The sequence below is a fragment of the Esox lucius genome, chromosome 12, assembly GCF_011004845.1.
Source record: "Esox lucius isolate fEsoLuc1 chromosome 12, fEsoLuc1.pri, whole genome shotgun sequence".
Lineage (NCBI taxonomy): Eukaryota > Metazoa > Chordata > Actinopteri > Esociformes > Esocidae > Esox > Esox lucius.
This window is the reverse complement of record NC_047580.1, coordinates 14721096-14746009: the sequence shown is the minus strand read 5'-3', so window position 1 is coordinate 14746009 and position 24914 is coordinate 14721096. Positions and strand designations below refer to the sequence as shown.

The 24914-nt window shown below is 42.1% G+C and overlaps 3 protein-coding genes across 4 annotated transcripts in view; 1 reads left to right on the top strand and 2 right to left on the bottom strand.

The window, feature by feature from the left end:
- The window catches only part of tp73 (tumor protein p73), a 47488-nt gene extending 43632 nt beyond the window's left edge, over positions 1-3856 (bottom strand). Inside the window, exon 1 of the mRNA XM_010875682.4 lies at positions 3727-3856. Within this exon, the coding sequence (XP_010873984.2) occupies positions 3727-3758 (32 nt within the window). The 5' untranslated portion in view covers positions 3759-3856. The remainder of the gene's footprint in view (positions 1-3726) is intronic.
- Positions 699-15791, top strand: wrap73 (WD repeat containing, antisense to TP73). Its single transcript, XM_010875680.3, has 13 exons — positions 699-810; positions 1478-1570; positions 3176-3328; positions 3883-3999; positions 10064-10136; positions 11286-11389; positions 11584-11670; positions 11761-11895; positions 12746-12823; positions 13380-13485; positions 13773-13898; positions 14524-14715; positions 15481-15791. Exons 2-13 carry the CDS (start codon positions 1502-1504, stop codon positions 15591-15593), a joined length of 1353 nt encoding a protein of 450 aa, XP_010873982.1. The 5' UTR covers positions 699-810; positions 1478-1501; the 3' UTR covers positions 15594-15791.
- Positions 15792-16463: 672 nt separating this feature from the next.
- On the bottom strand, positions 16464-24625 carry tprg1l (tumor protein p63 regulated 1-like). 2 transcript variants are annotated; one of them, XM_034295706.1, is made up of 7 exons: positions 24178-24625; positions 21022-21113; positions 20001-20051; positions 19623-19748; positions 19001-19154; positions 18627-18692; positions 18356-18437 (listed from the first exon to the last, which is right to left on the bottom strand). In XM_034295706.1, the coding sequence occupies exons 1-6, from the start codon at positions 24403-24405 to the stop codon at positions 18651-18653; spliced, it is 693 nt and encodes a 230-aa protein (XP_034151597.1). In that variant the 5' UTR covers positions 24406-24625; the 3' UTR covers positions 18356-18437; positions 18627-18650. The 2 variants fall into 2 exon arrangements, with proteins under 2 accessions (XP_010873986.1, XP_034151597.1); XM_010875684.3 differs by lacking the exon at positions 18627-18692 and having other exon boundaries at positions 16464-18437; positions 24178-24624.
- Positions 24626-24914: the final 289 nt, after the last annotated feature.

Genomic DNA, 24914 nt, shown 5'->3' with positions numbered 1-24914 from the left:
AACTATGTATCTTTTTGGTAACCAAATGGTGGAACCTAAATAGGGGGTTCACATCGGTTTAATAACTTGCTGCCCCACAGAGCATTTGCATTATTGTGATTAGTTAAAATCTGAATGATGGCCTACCTTAGATGCTGTCAGGGTTATTCAGTCAAGATCAAATCCTCTGTTGCCCTTAAGCTCATTAATAGGCTTAGTGATAGAATGTCCATATATGAAACTGTTGCAAGGCCAGATTTGGCATGATATGGAGTACAAGGAGTGGATTTTAAAGAGACTGATTCTCAGGATAGAGGAACAGAACGATTTCATATTTTTTTTTAGAAGACTAACATGGAATGGAAGTACTGGAACCAAAATTGGTTCAATAAACTATTTAATAACGAAGTGGATTAGAGATGTTCAGTTCCTCTAAAAGTGCACGTCTTCAAGGAGTGAACGGACGAATTGGGAACGACGCAACATCAAGTAGATACAATAATAATTACGCGAATAAAACTCGTTTTAGAAAGATGATTTAAAAAATCTGACATACTTATATTATGTAAAGCAGTAGGCCTGCATTACATTCGAAGAAAATACGCCCTTTTATTATTTGTCCATTTACAAGGGATACATGCTTAGCAACCGCTTGACAACGTGAATGATTGGTCAAAAGTCGGCTGGGCGGATCGTTTGCAGGGGATGATTTCCTTCCGTTCTCTTCTTTCAAAGGATCTCTGAAAAGTCGGTTACTGGAGGCGAAGTATAGTTATTGTTGTCATGCAATTGTTTGATTGCATGTAATAGTCGGGCGTTTTCTGAATACTGGTGAGATGATCGGCATTTCTTGATAAAATATCCCGCTAAACAGCTAGTTAGTGAACTACCGGGTAACTGTTTTGGATGTAGCAAGCTAGCATACTAAACTTTAATAGGCTAGTAGTAGGTATATTGACTAGTTTACGTTAGCTTGCTTCTGTTCTTGGTTATTATATAGACAGCGTGCTTGTTTATAATAACCAGAATGAATGCAATTAAATAAAACTATTCGGCTTACTTCGGCAATCATTAAAATCGCGAGTCTGTATAAAATCCGTGACTGTTATGAATAACAATAACATATTGAATGCTAATGTTAGCCAATTCAATGAACAGGTGTTACTGTACTACAATAACTACATAATCCGTTAAACCCAGAGAGCCTAAATTGTGTACCATAGAAGTAGTCAAAACCTTTTGCATACTGTATGGTAACCGTTGTCAAAAACTTGCCTTCGCGGCTTATCTCATTTTGCTATAATAATGCGTACGCTACTGTCTAGCTAGATGCATTACTTTATTTCTAATTAGACATTTCACTTAGGGTACCCCGGCCTAAACATGCCAGTGTAATGCAATGCATTTGGTTTAACCTGGAAATGGCATTAATGGTCTCAGGACGCCATCTTGTGGTTATCGTTGACCACTATTCAATGACCATGTTCTTTTTTCACAGTGACCAGTCCTTTTCAATGCAAGGATGAACTTCTCTGAAGTCTTCAAACAATCAAACCAACTGTGCAAAGTTTCTCCAGATGGAAAATATTTGGTAAGCAATCATTAGCCTCTATTAAGAATGGCAGATAATAAAGATTCATGGTGCTACACATGGGATATTTATTTCAAAGTAGAACAGTTTCATAATATATCTGATTAATAGCTGAATGATTGTGTTTTACAGTATTGCTACATTCCTAATGAATTCCTTCTGTATACACACAAACATGATGGCTAGATAGAACCGCCGAGCAGCCAAGGTGAAAAATATATGTAGACTTGATGTGATTGCTTTTATTGGTGGTTGTGTCACCTTCAAGAGTGTCAAGACATAATTGATGTCAGACATGTACCTACTCTAATGCTCTGTGATGAATACAGGTGCATATTTCAGAAGCAAGAAAATACATCCTCTTTTTGATAGATGACTGACTTAAGGCTTGGGGAAGACAGTAATTATTAGGTTATGATAATCCACTCAATGTAGGCATGTGCAAAATAGTCATTCATTACTTTTTGGAGAAAATGCATTAATGAAAATTTTACAGATTGGCCTTCTCTATTGACAATCATTGTTTTAAATTGTAAAATAATTTAGAACAAGCAAATAGATGTTCCTCACTCAAACAAGTTATCGAAAGGTTTAGGGGTGAAAAGGTTCATGGTTCATGTATCATGAAAAGCTTTGTATATAAATCTGGGTAGAAACCACCATCAAGTGCACACCTCCATACCAAAAGACAGAAATCAACAGCCCAACACAACAGCAATCCGTTGACATCATTGGAAACAAACAAAACTGTCTGCCACTGCCAAAGGTGGCTTTCAGTTACATCTAGTGATTCACATACGTTTCCATTCCTCCTGTCACAAGGGGTTTATTGCAGATTTTAAGATAAAATGTACACTTCCCAAAAGATAACTCATTTCGTATAGCGACCCCAATTGGCTCTGTAGATAATTGCAGAGTTTTTAAGCGGTATATAGATTTTTTTGTGTGTATGGTAGATTATTTTTAATATTTTTTTATACAAGAGCAAGTTATATTTGACTTGATGTTACCAAAATTGTAGATTCACTTCTTTTGCATACAGTATATTTCAATTGTAAGTATAAGAGCACATAAGGGCTTACTGTTTGTGTAATATATTTTACTTCTTTACAATGAAAATGTAAGTATTAACATAATATAATGCATACCTCATGTACTCCACTTAATCCCTCCGAATATGCCCTTTTTATCTGCGCAGTGGGAAACTCATGACCTTGCAACAGAGCAGTTAATATCTCGAATAGGAACACAGTTCTTTGTTTTCCCTGTATTAATTTACCGTTTCCAAAATAATATAGCTCCATTTTAAATTAAGGATGTAAAATGTTTTCATAAAACAAAAATATATAATGGCGCTTGCTTTTTCCAATGATGTAGTCTTTCAGAACTAAAAACAGATTATAACTATACAGAATTAGACAGAATTAAGATTTGGACCGATTTTATGCCCCGTAGGCAAACATGAAATATTTGAGACATATTAGTGTCTCAAACATTACATTGAAAATCTAAGAGCACAGCAGTCCTGTCAACATACAAATAATTGCAGGAAACTAGCTTTGGCATTGTAGTTGTGTATGAACATCCTCTTTCTCCTCCCCCCAGGCTACATGTGTTCAGTACCGGCTGGTGGTACGAGATGTGAAAACCCTACAGATCTTGCAGCTCTACACCTGCCTGGACCAGGTTGTCCACATGGAGTGGTCTTCCGATTCACTGTTTGTTCTGTGTGCCATGTACAAGAGGGGACTAGTGCAGGTATGTGTGTTGTCTTTGTCATTTTGTTTTAAATAATCTCTGTATGTTTAATTGATCGCTGTTGGTGTTTATTTAATGGACATTTTGTATTTATTTAATGGAGTTTTTTTTTTCCCCACGTGGCCTCCTTTGGCCCTGGAAATGCTGCAAATCATGTGTGTGTTAAGAATCAAATGTGAATATATTTGTATAAATATGGCAGGTAGGATATCTACTCTAGAGTACACCATGTTACTCAAACAAACAGTATTGCCTAAGATAGTTAGATCACATTAGTATAATACGGGCTAGAAGTCCTAAACAACCTGAAATTCTGGGACAGTTTTTTTCTTTTTACAGCCCTGACACAAAGATGTTTAACTGCACAGCCTCTTGTAACATCAAAGCCACAAACTTACTTTTGCAGAGGTAACCATCGCCAGTCTTTCATGGTGTCCCTCGATCAGACTTGGTGCGACCCAACGTTTTCTCAGAACAAGTTGTGCTCTGGGCTGAGGGAGAGGCAGTTGTTCTTCTGTTACAATCCCTGTGTCACTCTGTCTCCTTCCTCCCAGGTGTGGTCTCTGGAACAGCCTGACTGGTACTGTAAGATTGACGAGGGCTCGATCGGTCTGGTTTCCTCGCGCTGGAGCCCAGACGGACGTCACATTCTCAACACGACGGAATTCCATGTAAGTGTGAAGTCACCAGGAGTGTGTCTGTGTTTTTATACGTATGTCTGTCTGCTGCCCACTGTTGCTGTCCATAAGGAAGGAGAGGGCCTGAAAATAGCCAGCGGACACCAGAGACTGCCCCATCTGACATGTATTCCTGAGTTTAGTTATGCCAACTAGTGTTCTGTCGTGTCATAGACACAGGAATTCAGTTCCCTCCGAGTCCTATTCTGTTTCTTGTCCGCAAAGTGTGAACTCGTTCTCTCCCCTTGAAGCCTGTCAAACGTTCTGGGTTGGTTTAAGTTGGGACTTAAATTGGCACTTAGGGGAGTTTTCACCATATTCCTCTCCTTGAAATCCACGGTGGATGTGTAAAGGCGCTTCTTGGAAGATTAAAACCCATCCAGATCACATCATGTACGCTGTGAAATTCTGTCACCCGCTGTTTGTGTCAAGTTTGGCTTGACAAGATGTGACAAAAGTAACGCGATTGTTTTTCAGCTTAGTTCAGACTTTGAATGAACATCCTTTGCCAAAGTGACATCATGGCGACCTGCTTTGCACGTCTGCGAAGACTGTAGGTGAAAGTGCAGCCGTCTGGCATGATATGGGGGTTGGGGGGGGGTCTGTCTGTCTGCCCGTCTGTTTGTGTTAGGTCTTGGGCCCCCGTTCCACCAGGGCTAGCCTGCTGCCTGAACCTGACTCCCAGAACCACTGACAGGTGCTGGGGCCCTGACACAACTAGGAGGGAGCAGGGAGTGTCTGGGACATTTCTGCTTTGTGTCTGTCTGCATCGTCAACAAACAGGAATAGAATGGAGTCTTCCTGCGTCTGTCTCCTCGTGTCCATTGGAGGAATCTGCCCACTGAAATTCTGAGAAGGGAACAGTTTTCCATTATGGATGTGCAGGCAGCCACGTGTTTTTCTGAACTCGAGTGTCAGCGATCAGCTGGTCAAGCCGTTTGTCTTTTTCTTCCCCCTGCAAGTGTCACTCGGAACTCATGCAAGAAGACCTGTTGTTCTGAGTGTCAAGCCTGTCTCCAAGCAGTGTTCCTGTGTGCCTGCTCTGCTGACCTCACCTTCACCCTGCCCAAGGCTTCATTAAGGCTGTGCCAGACGGGTGTTGGTATCTGGGCTTCGTTTCACCGGGGCCTCAAACTAGAGGCTATATTAACTTGTTAGGGGACAGCTGCGGTGTGTTGAACCCACTGTCTGCATGCGTATTCACGCCCCCGCCCTCCCGTTTTGATACATGGATACAATTTGTCGGTTTAGAGCTGATGGTGTTACACGGTGGTATAGCTTTACATTAATGTCTGTAGGTGTGACATCTCATGTGGGTGAGCTGCGGGCCGGATCTGGTCTGAACTCTTACCCTCACCTTGCCAGACGACTCAAACTGGAATGTCCAACTGATTAGTCCTTTGCTCCATGCTTGTTGTCTGTTGTGAGATCTCTGGCCCGACCCATAGTTTTCTGGGCCATTTCTTGGGTCATTTATTTCTTGTGTGATATTGAAGTTGGTGTTGTGGACAGATCCACTCGAACAGCTAAGAAGAAACTAATGTCAGTGGGCATGTTGTGTAGCATTTTGTTTGAAGAAATTAGTTAAGTTCTTTAATGTGCTGACTGGTTCTGTCTGAGATTAAATTGGCAATACTTCAAATAATGAATAAGATGCTTTTTATTTTATTACTAAAATGAACACAGTACAAGTCAAATTATTTGACACACCCATTCAAATGAAAGAGTGTGTCCAAACCTGTGTCTGGTACTGTATGTGCATATCTAATTTTAGTAAAAAAAAAAAAAGTTGTACAATTAAAGATGGCCTTCTTACACCATTCATGTATGTGGTAGGGAATTAGTTTACACCACAGATAATTACATAGGCTGCTGTACATGGAGGTCTATTGGAACATCAAATTTTGAGCGTAGTGCATTCTCCTGGCTTCCTGTACATTTCATCTACTCACTCACTCACTTGTCAGAACAGATAGGACCCTGGCAAATTAGTTCTTGGATAGGCTAAATGTCATTCAAATAGGTTTGTTTGTCAAAATGACATTCACTCTGTTAGTCTGGTTAATCAAAAAGCCACGCATTTAATTTCCCACTGACAATTTTACTTGCCACCTGAGCAAGCAATAAAACCAGGGTGGAAGAAATCCCCTCAAGGCCGGCGTCAAATGTAATACACCTCTAATGGTTTTTACATTGTTGTGATCAAGTTGGCTGCATGCCTGGCCAGTGGCTCTGGATCCCTGCATTGTTGGCAATGTTGGTATGAGGAAAACGGGTAGCTTCCATGGCTTCACACTGACAATCAACTATCAGTTACCCTGACAGATGCATGGCTATGCTGCAGTCTGATCCATGGGGGAATTACAAGGCTGTAACAGGAGAATGGGCTATATTGGGTTGCGATTCTGTCTCTGATGGGAATGCATATTAACTAATCCATTGCTGACAGATCGGCTTGTGCAAAGATTCCTCACAGGGATGGCAGCATCACTAACTCTGACACGCATTAAAAGGGCTGTCACAGGGGGAGTTGTATTTGTGGTTTGCTATCAGAGATTTTGTGGCGTAAAGTAATTCGTCTTGAGGTTTTCTCAGCCAAGATCACTTCCAATGAGGTTTAAGCTCTAGGCTATAGGCCTAATACAGTTTCAATTGCCCTGTCAACTTATTTAAAAAAAATTCAGACCGTTGTGCTGCCTGTCTGGCTTTAGGGTAGGATACTTTTTAGTTCCGGTGGTGTGTCGTACCAAGTGAAAAAGTACTACTGAAGGAGGGCACAAGGGAAGACCCATCAAGGGCCCCAGGTTGTCAAGCTGAAATGAAGAGTGGACCTGAATCCATGTGCCTGGTGTTGAGAAGAGATTTTTAACTCAAACCCCTGGCCTTGGAAAACTTTAAATATAACATCAGTTTGTTTGCTGTGAAGATGTCCCTGTAGTGCGTTTTACCTTGTTTCCCTCCTTCAGAAAACCAGAGTTGTGTTCCTAACCGAAAGGTACACGTCCTCTATCCACCCAGCCGGTTGCCACAACACCCCAACACACAACTTACTCTGCTACAATTCAAATGTCCTGTCCCCTTGACACATGGCCTCCTACATAGAACTGCCTACGTTTATGTCTACTAAGAAGAGTAAACCCGACGATAAGGCTGTGAAGGCCAATAGGGGACATGCTTTGTTTCCCATTGTTCGACATGTGGAATCAGCAGCTGTTTGTTTTACTCCAGTAAAACTAGTGGAGAGACCACTGCTCCAGTCTGTTGCTCCCGGTTGCGGGGTCATGTTGGTTTCCAAGGTTTCGTTTTTCCGTCTTCGGTGCCACAGACTGGCAGGGCAGGCAACACAGAGAAGCATTTCTCACCTATTTTACATATGCGCTGCTCTCTCCGTCTTTCCAGTTTAAAGTTACACCACAGCTTGGTGCCTCAACCTCTCCCCTGTGACAACACCCCCCCCCCCCTCGCCCCCACTAAGCCAGTCCCCTCATGTCAGTGGGGTCTGATACAAGTTGCCCAAGGAGTGTGTTGGGCAGTGTTGACAGTGGTTACCATGGTCCTGTAGATAAGGAGGCGGGGGGACGGGGGGGGGGGGGGACGGGGGTTAATGACCGGCCACAGCTGGATCCCTTCACCTCAGGAGCATGTCCTTCCCCGTTAAACCGTTACCCAAGGTAGGTTAGCTTGACGTCTGAACGCCTTCCCTGAGTGAGCCCTGTTCAGGCCGATGAGGAATGTTGGGAATGACGGGATGCCACACAGGGGGACGGGAACGACGGCTTTCATACAGCTGTGTGTTTTCTGATGTTTGCACACACAGAGAAGTCTTCATGCCTTCCTGCTGAGAGTTCTGGGCCTTAGCGAATCATTGCAAATAAGCTGCTGCCTCCCAGGGCTGCACAGACAGTGACGTTCTTGATAATTGTTCACACTTTTGTGTTGTCGACCCAAAACTTTGTCACTTGGACCTCAGGCTTATATCTGGTCATAAAGCCATGCAGTAGTCTTGGCTGACAACCGAGACCAATTTAGTCCTGCATTTTCCTAGTCTTAGCATTTAGAGCATCGGCTTAATAGATTGTTAACAAAGATATGGAGGCCTTATATTTAACACCCATAGCATGCTTGTGGTGGCACGCTACACAGCCAACATGTCGGTTGGTTGGCTTTTACAATGACTAATGTTGTGTCTTAGCAGCTCAGCTCACTAACTCTGTGTTTATTATAAATGTTGTGTTGTACTTGTAGGATTAGCCTAGTTCTGATTATTTAAAAGTCTGACTTACCATTAGGTTAGAGGATAGAGGGTGACCGTGTATTTGGGGGTCGTATTCAAATCCACGCTGGTTCATGTTTTCCAAAGATAATGACTTGGACTGCTAGACCACCCCCCGGGGAAAAGCCTATGTAGTGTAGGACTCAAGGGTGTATGTAAAAACATGTTGCTCTATGATTTATAAAGGGCTTTAGAACATTTCCATTTAGTATATTTAAGGAGATTAGTTTTTCCCCTATCCATGATATTTCCATGTTTAGGTTGAATTCCATTAACCTCTTTACTGCAGGTATTGTCTAGACCTTCTCTTGGATTACCCTTTCAGGAATTGCTGGATTGTTACAGTATTTCTTCTGAAAAGAAGCATAGTATTTATATGGCCACCTTTTCTACTTACAGATGTTTAGCCAGTGTTGGTGGGACTTTGATAACGTGACTGCAGCATCAGGATACATTCTGAATTTTATAGTTCTATTAAAATCTTGTCTAATTCAAATGAAATTCCTCTAAACTGATTGGATGGTGTGCCATAAAGCCGGACAAGAAATGTGAACTTCTTGACTGGCCAAGGCAATCACTCGAAATCCAATTTAGCACGCCTTGCACTTGCTGAAGATTAGACTGAAGGCAAAAATGCACCTAAATAAGCAAGAACTTAACAGGTCTGTGGTACAGGCCTGGCAGAGTCAGGGAAGATACCAAGGATCTGGTCACTGTGTAATACAAGATACAGGAAGTACTATTTGTAGGTGGAGTTACAGAGATGGTTGTTCCAGTTAAGATGATAGTCTCAGGATACACTGCTTTGTGCCCTGACGGTCATTCTGAATGTAGGTGATGATTATTTGTTGGATCTTATACCTATTTAATTTAAGAAAGATTCAACAGTGTTATTGATCATCTCACAAAGGCTAATAAAGTTGGAAAGCTCCAAGGAGAACCATCTGCCAAGGTTTCTACCAAGCCCTATATGAGGGGTTCCCAAACTGTCTTAGCCAACGACCCCATTTCGACAGAAAAAAATTGCTACCTCAACCATGTTAAGAATTATATAACTGTTATTTTTTTTATGTGAGGCTATGAGAGTCAATTATAAAACATTCCTCTCCTACCCGATTATCATATCAGGTGTCCCCACATGGGGTCGCGACACCTAGTCTGGGAACCTCTGCCCTATATAGTTCTACTTAGCATCCTTTTTTTTGTAAGAATATTCTAGAAAACTGCCATACTTGTACTTCACTGCTGTTGATGGATAGGTTAGATATTTTATAATATTTTTTTTTGAGATATAGAATAACTTTCCTTTTTGGCATCTTTTGGTACTACAATTTATTTCTCATAGCTGTTGGCTTATACAGCACACCGTTTTCCATCACACAGACCCCGACTGGGCTGTTTCCCAGCCAGCCAGAGCCCCTTGTTTAGGCTGAATGGGTGACTGCTGTATTTGGAATAAACCCCTTAACTTATGTAGCGGGGCAGCTAGTAGGTCTCAGCGGTCTTCTTACTCCAAGGGTTGACTGAGATCTTTTTAATGGACGGCTGTTGTTGACACCCTGCTTCCAAATCTCCACACTTATCACATTCAAGTCTCCATCCAGCTTCACTTACAGAGGGAAAGCTATGTTGCCAAGAAAGAAAGGGCATCTGGTGCTGACAGACACTGTTATTTGTATACTGTCGGTGCCATATTAAATAGGTGTAGACATTAAAATAATTGATCATGGATCAAAGATGTGTGGTTTTGGGAGGCTGATTCTTTGTTGTTGTTTTTTTGTACAGCTGAGAATAACCGTCTGGTCCTTGTGCACCAAAGCTGTGTCGTACATAAAGTACCCCAAGGCCTGTCAGAAGGGTGAGTACGTTGGTGTGGTGTGTCTGTGGGGGCGGACCTGGGGTGAGGGCCACAGGGGCTTGTGAATCCCATCCCTCTTTGACCTTAGGGCCCACAGTCCCTGCACTGACAGCTGGAACCCTCCACAGTAAATGGTGCTTGCTTGCTATAACCAATCTGTCAGCGGCCAATGGAATTATTTGTCTCGGTCTCCATCCACTTTGCATGGTTGAAGCGCACGCGCGCGCAGTAAACCATTTGTAAGTGCCTGTATGCCGGTAGTATGCTGGATCCTGTGGGCTTAAATGATAGAGAACACATGGAAACTAGACCAGCCATGATGCATGCATGACCAGCGCGGAATACATGTACACATACGTGTTGTTAAAGTCTGCGTTGCTGTGTGCTCAAGTAGAGACGCTGTCCCATGTCCCACCTCTGCCTTGTTCTTATTGGTTGGCACAGGCATTCTACCCCACGTGGGTCATTGAAAGATGAACAAAGAGGGATTAATCCCCTGAGTAGCGAAAGCCCTCATTTAGCAAGGCCTCATTTAACATAGATCCAGTACAAAAAAACTATTCATTTCAGGAAAAAAGAAAACAACAAAAAAAACAGTTTAGTTCTCCAGTTCAGATTTGCTAGCAGCAACTATCTCAATGTCCATTAATGTTTCGTGAATGTTTTGACCTGTTTTTAAATTGGTTGTTTGTTTCAGATTTGATTGTTTGGTTTTCATGTCATGATCGTAGACCGCTTAGCCTCCTGTACCATTACCATATTTCTGACTAACATTACACAGTGGTAGGCAAACCAACACACCCCGACACTGCCTCTTAAAATGCTGAAGCAAAGTACGAACCACCAATGCATTTTAATCGTATGCATGATTTAACATTCAGTAGCTGTAACTACACTTCAGAGCCTGTTTGACATAGTAGTTGGAAAAAAAATCCAGTAGCATACCTGAGGCAACATGAAGTATTTAAAGCATGAGTCTGCTGTGAAACGCTATCCCCAATTTATACTTGACCGACCACCGAGTGCCCAAGACCCAATGTATTGTCCCATATGTCAACATTGTCTGAAGATTTGTACCAAGACTTGATTAGTGTTGAGTCGGGTATAGTACTAACCCCCCCCCCCCCCCAACCCGGCATGTGGTTTCAGGGATGGACTTCAGCAGGGATGGCTGTTACATGGCCCTTGCAGAGCGCCGGGACTGCAGAGACTACGTCAGCGTGTTTGTGTGTGAGGACTGGCACCTCCTGAGGGTGGGTGTCCTCTCAGACCTCCTCAGGCGGGAGTGTCTGTATGAAGTTTGATTACATTCAATGATTGGTTGATATATCTAGTTTTTAAATGTTTTTATACAACGTAACGTGACCAGGACCACTCATTCTTTCCCTGTCAATTTGGTGCCAGTTATCTGGTTCCTCTTGTCAACCTCGCTGTCCATCTTTCACAGCACTTTGAGACGGAGACCCAGGACATGGCAGGGGTGGAGTGGTCTCCTAACAGCTGTGTTCTGGCTGTGTGGGACAGTTGTTTGGAGGTAAGCCACTGGCAAATGAGTGGACAGTATTTTTGACTCATAGCGGGGACTCTGTGTGTTGATGGGAACTTGGACACACTCTTTCCTCAGTACAAGGTTCTGCTGTACTCGCTGGATGGCCGGCTGCTGTCCACCTACAGTGCATATGAGTGGTCGCTGGGGATCAAGTCTCTGGCCTGGAGTCCCAGCAGCCAGTTCCTGGCTATAGGCAGCTACGATGAAAAGGTGTGTCCTCTGCCTCCTCAGTCTAGTCCTCTTGTGCCTTCCAGGTACGTTTTGTACAACCGGTGCAGATCACTGCATTTCTTCAGCAGTGGTTTTATTATTTCAAATGACTTTTTGTCCATCAGAATGTAGCAACTCAATACCGAACATGTGAACAAGGGAAATGGAATTGTGAGAATCACCTTTAATCTGTTTTGACCAATTATAAACATGCATGCTCTGATACAAACGTCATTCTGTTGGAGCAGACCCGAGCTCTCACACACACACACACACACACACACACACACACACACACACACACACACACACACACAGAGAGAGAATGTGCACGTGGTCAAAGTTTCTTTGTAATTCTTTATTTATCACCCACAATAAAATCTAGGGGGAGACTATGGATGGGTCTTTGTCCACTGAATTAGGCTTCTTGCCATAGAGATCCAGCATTGTATTGTAACATAATGCAGCTCAGTGACACACTTTAAGGGATATGAGTCTCGCTAACTCTGGCAATCTCAGAGAATGATGAGTGTCATACAGATCCAACATGGACTAAATCACCAAGATTGGCCCACAGGGATGTTTTTCATTTGTGGGGGTGACCAGTTTACTTTATTTAATGGAAAAACAACAGTAGTATGTGACCAAAATGAATTCTTAATAAGTTCAATTTCGAACATTTAACATCTTTTTCAGACACAGATTTGTTCTAGTCTAAAAGTGCTTTCAATGGAAAATGCTTTTTAGTCCAAGACTAGACTACAATCTGTCTGTTATCGCCCGCACATAGTCATGAAGAAGATCATATCATTTAACTGTCTGACTGGTGGTGATGGCTTGTCCTGTTCAGGTTCGGATCTTAAACCACATCACCTGGAAGAAGCTGACTGAGTTGGACCACCCAGCCACCATCAGCAACACTAAAGCTGTGAGTACTCTTTCCAATGCATAACAGCCAGAGATGTGATTTGCTCCAAGCTCATGTCTATGGGCACAACACAAGTTAGAGGGGCAAGGATGGGTCCCAGACAGTAAAGCAGTGACACTGACAGATGGTAAAGAGTTTCACTGTGATGGGGATCTCAGCCGTCTCTACCATGCTGCTGTTTTTCAAGAGGGAGGAGCTATAGACCAGCCTTTGTCTGAAGACTTCAGAGTGCCACCGATCTATAGACCCTCTGAATGTCAGTGTCCAAGAGCAGTGAAGGGGACAAGGTGCTGTCTTTCAGTTGAGAAGTTAAACGGGTGCCCTGACCCTGACTGGTCATTCAATTCACAACCTGCCTTACCAACATACATCACCAGATTTCATCCCTTCTCCTCCCCTCTGTAGCTATTCCCCAACTTGCTGCGGACACGTTGTCAGTCAGTTTACCAGGCAGAATTCATTTGGTTTCCGTACCTGTCTGTATCGTTTGCTGCCTAAGGTGTGAATGAAAAAGTGCTGAATCTACCAGGTAACTGATTGGAGCTTGTGTTGTCAGGTCATGTACAAGGAGGTGGAGAGGAGGCCGGGTGTGGGGAGTGACAACCTGTCCATCCAGCAACACATCACCATGGGCAGCACCCTGTTCAACACACAGAGCAAATGTTAGCATAACTCAGCCTGCCCCTGTTTGCCAAAACGAGTGGACATTTAATTCCATATGCAGTATTATTACCTACAACGGTTTCATTAAAACACCAGTATTATGAAAGATATTTTCTGGAAACCATTGTAGATTTGTGATTTATAAAGTGTGTGATTTGTATATGTACCTTTTACAATCTTGTTTAATCCAAGTTAGGCTCTTTAACTTTTTGCCAGTTTTATGTGGCTAATTTATTAGCGTTTGTAATTTATTTTTGCCTGCTTTTGTGTCATCCCACTATTGTAGATGTGATCTGCCCGTTGCCGGTCCAGCTGCCTGTGATCAAACCTGACCTGGACCGTGCCAACCCTAAAATAGGGGTCTCCTCCATGGCTTTTAGCTCAGACAACCGCTACCTCGCCACGAAGAACGGTAAGGGAGTCACTGTGGAACCTTGCTCTCCTGGCCTAACCCTAGTGGCCTAACCGCTTTATTATCCAGAGTTACAGATGTACCTGTTTGATGTTGACAGTTATTGTTCATACAGAATTGGCGGATTCATACATCTTGCAATACTGCTAGACTGCTTTAATAAAAGGCGGTGTCAGCATCTTTAGTCTGTTGGACCAGGAAAACTGGAGTTTCCCAAAGCTTCTGCTGGGAACATCTTCTGTACTCCACTCTTTTGAGAACACGTTGAATGGAATACATACAGATGTACATGAGTTAAATCATAGTCTGCAAGATCATTGTTATTATACTGAATACAGTATTACTATAATATATTGGATAGCCAAGTTATAGTATCTGGACTGTATGTTCCGGCATAGTTTAAGTAACTGTAAGAAAAAACACTTCTGCATTGTATGACAAATAATAAGTATCATAAGTATTCTAATGTATCATTCTGCATATAATCCATTTGATTTCAATTTCCGTTAATGGGAATTCGTTCGTCAGTCTTGTGTTATACAGTGTTGTTTTGAATTACGTAGCCTACAGTGAACCTTTTCTAGAGAGCGTTGTGTTAACCGGACTGTGTCCTAACCCCCTGCAGACAGCATGGCCAGCGTGGTCTGGGTGTGGGACATCCAGAGGCTGGGGCTGCTGGCCGTGCTGGAGCAGACGTCAGCTGTGCGCTGCTTCCAGTGGGACCCCCGTCGGCCCCGCCTGGCCCTCTGCACTGGCAACGCCAAGCTGTACCTCTGGTCCCCGGCAGGCTGCGTCTCCGTCACGGTCCCCGCCGAAGGTATTGTAGCCCCGGCCCCTGCCGGCGTCGCCACCGCAAAACATACCGAGTACGTCGTCATACACCGCTTACCAGGAGGAGGTGCTGCTGGGTTGGAATAGCATGTGCTAGGAAAGGAGTAATTAAGCTCCGTCAAATGCCCCAACATGTAACAAGTATTGGCTAATAGTTTTTCCCTTCACTTCAATCATCTGTAATTGTTGTTTGGTGTTAGAGGGTGATATTTTGTTACAGTTCTTTAACACTCAATTTTTAAGCAATTGTAATGAAGAGCCGTTAGGGAGGTGAATGATCAGACTTAAGGGAACAAAGACACAAACGATGTCTGTTCTGTTGTGTAGCACAGACATTCACCCTGCTAGCAGTAGAATGAACAGCTCTACCCCCTACTACTCCTCTGGTCACACGTCTGATGATAAGCATAGTTTCATGTCCTCATACTAGCCTACTTTCAAAGGACTTTCTACTGATGCATTTGACCCCCGTCCTAAAAAAAACATTTACTGGACTTTCACTCAATTTAAGCCAAGGGGAGCACCTGTCAAATGCTCTCTTTACCATACAAAACTTCTATGAATGCTCCTTTATAAGTGGCATAGGCTACTATGGAAGGTAGTGGCTCGAGAGGTACTTCCACAACTTCACACAGAAAATAGCATCTTAAGTATATTCCTTATCACCTTTGGGAAGATGTTAACGCAAAGGGTCCTCTAGAGTCCTGGCCTGGTGTTGGGAGAGACCCTTACATCCATGTGTCTCTTCCAGGGGGGTTCCAGGTTCTTTCTCTGAGTTGGCATTGCAGCGGAGACTCCCTGATCCTCGTGGGGAAAGACCAACTGTGCCTCTGCTACATGGAGACTGACAACCACGACGACTGACGAGAACCTGTTCCACCAGCGGTCATGTATTGGCACTGATCTGCGTTAGGGTCCCTGCAGCTCATATTCCACTTAGTTAGTGGAGGACCCTGATGTAGGGAAGGCATTGTTTTTACATGAATGAAGTCGTTTTGAAGCGCCAAGAGTAGCTGTTTAAACAAGTTTACAAAGTACATTTATAAAACCTTCCACACTGAATGTCATTTTTATAATCATTTGTGTGTTTATGTAAATATGTAAAATCTAGAGGTGTGACAATTATTTTATATTAAAGTTTAGATTCACGCAGCAGTGTCTTAACCAGTACTATTTCCAATACTTCTTCAAAGGTCTCAGAAATGATTTGGATGTTAGACTGGGCTTGGGAAAATAAACGGTTGACCATTTTAATTGAAGGGTTCCCAGACAGATTAAGCATAGTCTTAGATTGAGATTTTCAATTGTGACACATTTTCCTTTGATTCGCTTTTAGGGTTGGATTCCATCTGTATTATGGATGATTCACATTATTGCAGCAATGAAACGTAAAGCTAATTTCCGACTGAGTTCATAAATCTCTGCCTTAGAAAGTCCCATTTTATTTTTCCTCTCATAATTGTAATTTCAAGAGCCAAAATATATTTGAAGCCATGAAAATTACAATTTCGAATTTTTTTGGGGAAAAAGTTAAGCATATTGTATTGCCTTGATAACAGCTGAGAAACAGTTTTTACTTGTTATTTACAGAAAACACAGAGGATTTTCTCTTATGAACAAAGTACTTCCAGTTAAGACAATTTATAAAAATAAATAAGTCATTTTTCTTTCTTTTTAAATTAAGTAGCTGTTATGGTTAGAGCCCACTGGTGTACAATAACATACATTCTAGGAAACCAGCCACGGTAAGTGTTTATTTAATAAGCAATGTACAGTATTCAAGGTCAGAATGAACCAATAGTTAAAGTCAACAGTAAACTGGTCAGATCAGATTTACCCATTTAGTTTTGTAATTCATAAAAAAACACTGTGGGCATTCGTCTTACATTATGGTGACTGTGCTACAAATATTAAGCATTAACCATAAAGTAATACATTACTTTTTTTCATTGAGTGACACAAAACATCACATTTTTTAATTAATTCATTAAATGCTATTCTGGAATATCAGATCACATTGAATAAAACAGACTAGTTTCACAAATTTACAAATTGAACAAAGACTGCATGCAAACCAGACATGCAACATGCTTGTTATATAGATACCAGAAAAATGCATTTAGACAAACATACTTCATTGGAGCAATTGAAGCATGATCTAATTTTGTCACTTGTAGCATAAAATGCACAGTGGCATAGTGTAACAAGCATGGGTGTAAAACCCCTAACAGCAACCAGGTTATTTTCAGGGGAACAGATGAAAGATTTTGCCATTGTGGGTTAACAAGGGAATTCTCTTGGACTGCCTGCATTTACCCATTACTTATGAGTGCCGTTTCACACCACTTTCACATTATGCTTAAGACATTTCAACTCAAAAATGTTCTTTGGTAAATGTGAACCTTAGATAATTGAAGCCATTACAGGCTGTAAAATCATAACATTTTTACAAATTAGTCAAAGTAGTGTGGTTTGAAATGCATCAGCAAAGTATTAAGAAGTTTGGAAAACGATTAAGCAAGGTCAGTCAATGGTACGATCCCCCCCAGTCTGATTTACTGCCTGGTCTTGATATTCTGTCCTAAGGGGTTCTGAGGGGAAACAGACGTTCCTGTTCCTGATTCACGTTTTAAGAATGGGTTCATATTGTCTGGCTGAAATGAAAAAGTGAAACCATTTTACCAAATGAAAACAACCACTCATGTTACTCAATACTTTGAATTGTAATTTGTTTTCCATAGATTCTTATGACCCCATTGTCAAATCAGGTTATGCCCTAGTTTGGGAAACTGGGAAAACTGACAAAAGCAATTATGAAGTAGATAGTGTAAGACAACATGGACCTAGTCCAGACAACCCCGACCCGAAAGCTCTCCAGGCACTAGCCACCACCTGCAGACTGTGTGGTATTCAGAAAACCTGGCTGGGTCGGGCAGTCAGATGCCTTGGTAAATGGGGGAACGCCACACTGTCCGACGCATTGTTTGGTTCACCACTATAGTCCCATTATAATGTTGGAGACAATATGTCTGACGCAAAGATCTGTAAATTCACACAGCATCTCAAGAGGAAAATAACAGGCAGACTGCTTGATCAGGCAAACGTAGTGCATTTGTTTCTCTTTGGATCAAGCTCTGTTGAAGCCACTCATAGACCTAGCGGTAAGCCTCCATGCCTTTTCAAGGCGTCGCACTAAAGCTAGCTTCCACAGACACGGTTTACATAACGGCAGGAGAAACTGTGTGTACTACACCCACATAACTAGTGACGTTTCTGTAATGCACTAACACTGGATCCATGTCTCATCAGGCATTAAAGAATCCCATTAAACAGAAAACAGAACTCGACATGAGAGCACAGTGGCCAGAAGGGAAAGAACCTGTGGAGATGATGGCACATCACAGCTCTTCAGCCATCCGACTGTCCACCAGGCACAGCCAAGAGCAAGACACACGCAGACAGTTTAAAAGCGCTCCCATGGAAATGAAGTACTGTGTCCCTCAGTGGGGAGCGTTAGAAACCGATCTTGCCCCTGGTCATGGAATAACCCAGCTTGGCCTCGTTGTTGATGAATGACATAATGCCCAGGTAGGTCTCAATGAGGAGGGGCTTCTCTAAGATCAGAACTCCGTTGGCCCGGCCCGGGATGGGGAACTCCTTGTGGGCCTTCTTCACTGCCTGAACCAGCTGGTTCCGGAAGGCATCCATCTGACCAAAGTAGAGCAGTTCTGTATTTAATCCACTAACACAAACATGACAGTGTATATAAACCGATAGGATGAAGGAAATGTTCAGTATTTGTCATGTTACACAGGGGTGAAGCCAGTAAAATAGCAATAGGATTTGAGTAATCAGCGCAAAACTAAAAACACAAAGGCTCAAAAACCACCCAAATACCTTTTTACAAGCGGCAGAGCTCTATCATGATGCAGGTCTGAAGCTGTCATAGAAACCTCCAGCGTTCTAAAATATTTAATGGAGTTGAGACTTACCCCACCCATATTTATCATGAACATATGTGAAAGGACATTTAGGTAGTTCATTTTTGTGTTATTGTTTGCCCTGTATTTCCACAACAAAATTCAAAAGACAAAGAAATGTTCTCAAAACCTACAGATATGGGTGTCTTCATCCTTCTATAACAATAAAACCCCCAAATCTTTAAATTGTCCTTCAACATCCTAATATCAATGTGCATATGGAATAAAAGTGTTGATATTGCATTTAAACAGTTAATATCCTAAATGGAGTGGAGAGGTCATGAAATGTACCTGACAGAGAGAGGCCACTTTCTCATCTGCACGGGCCATGGTGTGCTCACAAAAGGTAACATAAGGCATGTCTGTGGACCAGGGATTCCAGCGGTTCACAAAGGAGGGCCGCGGCCGCTTGTCCCACTGAACACGAATCCCATACCCCTCCCTCCTGTAATGAGACAAACACAGGGCACAGTGTGATGGGAGTCCAGTAATCACTATGTACTGGGTTGTGTACTGTGCATGATAAGGTACAGTGTATGGTCCTGGACAGGAACAGTGTGGTTCAATGTGTGGGTTCTGGACAGGTTCAGTGTGCGGTTTCTGGACAGGTTCAGTGAGCGGTTCTGGACAGGTTCAGTGTGCGGTTCTGGACAGGTTCAGTGTGCGGGTTCTGGACAGGTTCAGTGTGCGGGTTCTGGACAGGTTCAGTGTGCGGGTTCTGGACAGGTTCAGTGTGCGGGTTCTGGACAGGTTCAGTGTGCGGGTTCTGGACAGGTTCAGTGTGCGGGTTCTGGACAGGTTCAGTGTGCGGGTTCTGGACAGGTTCAGTGTGCGGGTTCTGGACAGGTTCAGTGAGCGGTTCTGGACAGGTTCAGTGAGCGGTTCTGGACAGTTCCATAGCTGTGGCTCTTACTTGTTAAGGGATTTGGGGGGGAACTGGAAGTCTCCCACTGAGATGGTGTCTACAGCGTTGAGGGAGATCCTAATGACCTGCCGACACATCAGGTTGATGAAGTCATACTTGCACACCAACAGGGACCTGGTAAAAACCAAGGCAAACAGTACTATCATTAAAAAACATGGACAATTTATTTTTGGCATTTTACAGCTTGCACGTCTTTATCATCACACAGCACATCAACCAACAGGACCTACAGTCTTGTGGTAAAAGTAATCCCATTATAAAGCACATCAAATTATCTGAGAATTGATCCACCTAACCTTCCAATAGGGTAAAATGGATAATTCATCAAAACACAGTATTTATATGGCACTATAATCTTTGATTTACCTGTCAGTGATCAGCACCAGTCTCTCCTTCTCATTGTTCCAGTGGTCAACTCTAAGAAAACACCAAAGCAATTAAGTATTGTCATTTGTATTAATTGAGACTTATAAGATAAATGAATAAGATAATCTGAATCACTATGTTAAGCTTCATTAATATACAAATAAACCAACAGTTCGCAAAGACGTTTTAAGTCAAGATTTCTGAGAAGAGGTCAAAACATTTACAGCTTCTTGTCACCTACATTGACGCTGCTTACAGACCCTGGTGTAAAACAAGCTCACAGAGTTTACAGGTCGGTATGACAGTTGAACTATGCTCAGGAGTTATTTACAATAAGTAGAGTATAATGCAATCTATACTGTCTAATTATCTCTACTGCCCCCTGCTGTCATAGCGATGAATTACACCAGGTGGATGCACTAAAGGATCAATCAAATGTTTATTATGGATTAATTTGCATATTGCAAAGGTACAGTACTCTCTTCTTTTTTTCTTTTTTTCTGTTGCGGAGGGTGGCATGTAATATAATATCTGCCGCAATATATTTATTGTGGGTGTTGAAGATAAAGGTTTAGTGAACCACTTAAAGAGCTTAACATAACACTGGTTACAATTAACATGTGTAAAATAAAGGAATCTCTGTAGGTAGTTGAATAGTTGATATTAAAATAAAACCGCGACCGTATTTCTGGAAAGCTTATTGGATTTTTGATGATAGTTGGTATGTGAAAACTATTTCTATATGTTAACTTCTAAACTCACTTCATCTTGCTAAAAAGTGCGGCTTGCCCGGTTGGTTTCGACACCCATGGGGATTAAATACTTGGTAGGACACCAATAGTTGTTTACATGTACTACTCATTTCAAAGATTGAAAAAAGCTGATGTTTAAATTGCTATATGCTTACCACAATTCTGACCTTAAACCGATTAAGCATATTGGTCATTTGTAATGAGGATCTAATGTAACCCTACCAGCCGGACGGGGTGCAAGGCTGTGAACTGCTGATCAAGTTACTTACTCTGCAAGGAGCCACACACTCAGCACTTCTCCATCCTCTGAAGGCAGGGCCAAGGTTCTGATGTCATTCACTGCTTGTTCAATAGTCCCTGGCTGAAATGAAGGAGAGTCCACGCTTGGTTATTCTCATTTCATTCCACTCGTTAGGCTAGTAAGCACACTCCCTGAGAGGTGTGGATATGGAAATGTGATCTTCATTTTGAAAGAGTACTGACAAATAAAGGTAACCTAATTTCGCAAATGAAACTTTGCAATCATTTACGCTTTTAAGTAATGGAAATTCATGGGAAGAAAGTTAGTACACCCCTTCCTTTATTGTCCCATCAAATGGATACAATAAGAATCAGGTTCACCAAAACAGGCCCAATTAATTAGAAAGTCATCAGACTTAAACTCAGCCACTCCAGACATACATAAAGATAAACAGAGCAAAGTTCAGAAGATGGTGGAAGCCCATGACTAGGAATGTTTACAGAACCACTTCCAGGATATATTTGAAGTAAATCCTTCCACTGTCTAAAGCATAATCTACAAATTGAGAAAAGCTAAAAAGATACTTAAAGAAGTATCTTAAACAGAGATTTACTTGCTACAATCAAGATGGAAATGCATGAAACAACATTTAGAAAGAGATTGCACAAACTTCACTGCCTAAACCAGGTGGTTCAGGAAGGTGTCCACCTCACTAAAGTATAGTATCACTCTCACATATACCAATATTAACATAAACAGTTAATAGCCTAATATTAACATGACGGTGCATATAAACAGCTAAAGGAAGTTTAGTACAGGCCAAGCTTGTGCAATAAAAACAATGCACAAAGCTGGCCTGCATAAAAGTTCAGGAAAAAGGAAGCTTCTGCTCTCCAAAACATTTATTATGTGAAGAATGTACACCAAAGTCAATAAAACATACAATCTTAAGATGTGAAATTGTTATGGCCACCCTATTTAATTCAACCCAATTAAAGGGTCTATTAGGGCCAGGTATTTGGTAAACAATCAGGCCTGATTTGGACCAGCCTTCCTCGAATATAAATATAACTTTGGTCCCTGCAATCAAACCACATCATGCCACAATCATAAGAAATTCTTGAACACCTCTAAAAACGTTTGTTGGTGCATATCAGTCTTGAAAATGTAACAAAGCCTAAGGCTCTGTGTCTCCATTAAACCACAGTCAGGGCCATATTGTGAAAATGGAGTAAGTTATTGGGACATTAGTGACTCTTCCCAGGAGTGTTCATCCTGCCAAAATCTCCCTAAAAGCAAGGTGTAAAAATCACCTATTTAATTAGTGAATTCATTAGTGAATTCACATAGGTGTTTTAATCACTCCAAGAGAGGATGTAAAATCATCCAGGAAGTCACAAAGAAACCTAGAACAAAAAGACAGGCGGAATAGCCTAATGGTCAAAAGCTTTTGGTATCCCAGGTTTCTGGGATACGTGCTTAAAAATTCACAACTGTCGCCGAGTTAAAGTAGTGGGCCAAAAAGCGCTATGGGGGAGTGGACCAAAATTCCTCCATAGCGCTGTGACAGACTGACCAATAACTACAGGAAGCATTTTGTTACTTTTCCCCACACAGACTTTGGGTGTTGCATAACTCTACGTACATAAATGACACAAGCATCTTGTTTTGTTCATCAAGTTCCCTTTTATCTAATATAGTTTTGGTTGAAAATATAACAGCATTCAGTGCACAAAATACAAAAGATCTGACAGGCAGAAAATACTTTTTCACCGTCCTGTACATATTTCTGTGAAGTGTGCCTTACAGCATTTGTGTGAAGAACAAGACTACTGGAATATTGTGCTCAGGACAGACCTGTCAAAGGTGGCATTATGTGGCTGCAAAGCCAGACCTCTTGTTTGTCAAAAACAGAACAGCTCCTTTGAACCCCATACCAACTGTAAAGCATGCTGGCTGGGGCTTTACGGTTTAGGATCGCTTTGCTGCCACCCGCCTGGTCAGCCTGCCATTATTGAGTGTGGAACCATGAATTCCACATTATACCTCAGAAATATTGAAGACGATGTGAAGCCAACTATCAAGAAGAAGCTGAACCAAAAAGAAATCTGCCAACAGGACAATGGTCCTGAACACAAACAATTCCACAACAGAATGGCTAAATAATAGACATTTTGAAGGGGCTTTACATGGAAGGAAGTCCTCAAATGTCACACAGTTTAAGTTCAGTGAGCAATTATTAGCATAAAAGCCTTTCAGGACCAATAGCCAGTGACTAGTAACAAAGAGGAAATTGTAAATTTCCTTGTTTTTCTTCCAACTCCAATTTGCAATGAAGGCCTTGCATAATTTCCCAAAATCCCAGGTAGTTCAGGAGTGTCAAATATCAAACATGTCTTCCAATGCACATCTTGCCAAGTCATTCTGATTCTTATCACACTACATGCCCAAGGTTTAACGAGAATGAACACACCCAGAGAAGAGCAAATGTTATTGCTAAACACCACGATTGACCTTGTAGTTTCCCCATCTGCCACAAGGACTCGCTATTGCGTGACAAAGCAAGAAATCCCTGTAAGACATCCACCAACCCCAGACGGTGCCAAATGCTGGACACCCCATCGTCAGTGGGAAGGCCATGACCAAGATCAGAACCCTGGTCACAGTGATGCACTGACTTCTCTGCTCTACCATTCAGGAAGCCCATAAAGTTTCATTACACATTTTGCGGAGTCATCAGACGCCATAAAATACAATGTATTATAATAGTCCCATAACAAAGAATCTACCCTGGTGTACAGTGGTAAATTGGGTTTACAGGGATCAACTTTACCATAGTTCACCGCTGACTACCATATACACGGTACATTGTGGTATATTCTCTAAGGACTTTTGACCGTGCTGTCAAAAGGGGATTCAATTAGATTGGATTTACTCTACAAATCCGTGCATTTTCTGGACAGGCCTACATATCCTGTATGCATCACAATGCACCACACAGAATAACTCATTGTAACGGTTTTTGCTACGCAATGCTGCAAAGCCAGCGTTCCCAATGTAGGCCACTTCTGTTGTACTCAAACGCAATGACGCGGTCAGTAGGATCCACGCGTCGTGGTAACTAGCAGCTAGCTAATATCCGACACGGTCTCTAGAACAAGGGTTAGCTATTTGCCAGACTTACCCTAAATACGAAATAATCCTTCACTTTAGCTTGCATTGTTGGGTTGTGGACGTGAAATGGCGTCAAAGTTTGTAAGGGAGAGCAACATGCAACGGAAGAACCGTACACACGGTTTCCTCCGGCCCCCGGTGGTGTGAAGGCTACCTCGACCCCATCTTCAGCCTCCGCCGGATGAAGGACCGCAGCCCCCGGACTCATTGGCTCAACTGTGTCGTTCAGCTGAAGCATAGTGCAAACTGCGATTGAAGAAAATGCGCAAAATAGGCTTCACCTATCCACTTGAGGATAAGGATTCAAATGCTAGATTGCTTTGAATTGGTCATAGCACACAATATGATACGAGAATATATTATGATGGTGTTTACAAGGAAGTAATTTCCACTGCCTCACTTCCCCGTTAGGTTTCCTAGCTTTCCCTTAAAGTGCAATAGTCAGTTCCAACAGAAAGTGGGAACCACGCCCATGTTTTGGTGAACAGCTGAGGATTGGGGTTGGACCCATCTAGCCTAGCGCGAACCGACACACTATATCAAAATAGGTTGTAAAATGTGTTTAAGCTTATTGGCTAACTACAAAATGAAGTAAAAATGCGTAGGCTATTTGACGGGGTACAGTCAAATCCACCATGTCACATGGGTGGGGTAAACATATATCAATAACAAAATGTTTTGCTTTCCAAACCCTTCAAATATACGAACATTACGAGGGCAATGCAGAGAAGATAAAAGAGGAAATTC

What these genes read in the sequence shown, in the direction of transcription:
- wrap73 (XM_010875680.3), top strand. Translation starts at nt 1,502, where the DNA reads ATGAACTTCTCTGAAGTCTTCAAACAATCAAACCAACTGTGCAAAGTT. An exon ending in CTCCAGATGGAAAATATTTG is followed by an intron (nt 1,571 to 3,175) that starts GTAAGCAATCAT and finishes TCCTCCCCCCAG; the next exon opens with GCTACATGTGTTCAGTACCG. An exon ending in TGTGGGACAGTTGTTTGGAG is followed by an intron (nt 11,671 to 11,760) that starts GTAAGCCACTGG and finishes CTCTTTCCTCAG; the next exon opens with TACAAGGTTCTGCTGTACTC.
- tprg1l (XM_010875684.3), bottom strand. Translation starts at nt 24,405, where the DNA reads ATGCTTCAGCTGAACGACACAGTTGAGCCAATGAGTCCGGGGGCTGCG. An exon ending in AGGATTATTTCGTATTTAGG is followed by an intron (nt 21,114 to 24,177) that starts GTAAGTCTGGCA and finishes CCTTCATTTCAG; the next exon opens with CCAGGGACTATTGAACAAGC. An exon ending in AGTGTGTGGCTCCTTGCAGA is followed by an intron (nt 20,052 to 21,021) that starts GTAAGTAACTTG and finishes GTGTTTTCTTAG; the next exon opens with AGTTGACCACTGGAACAATG.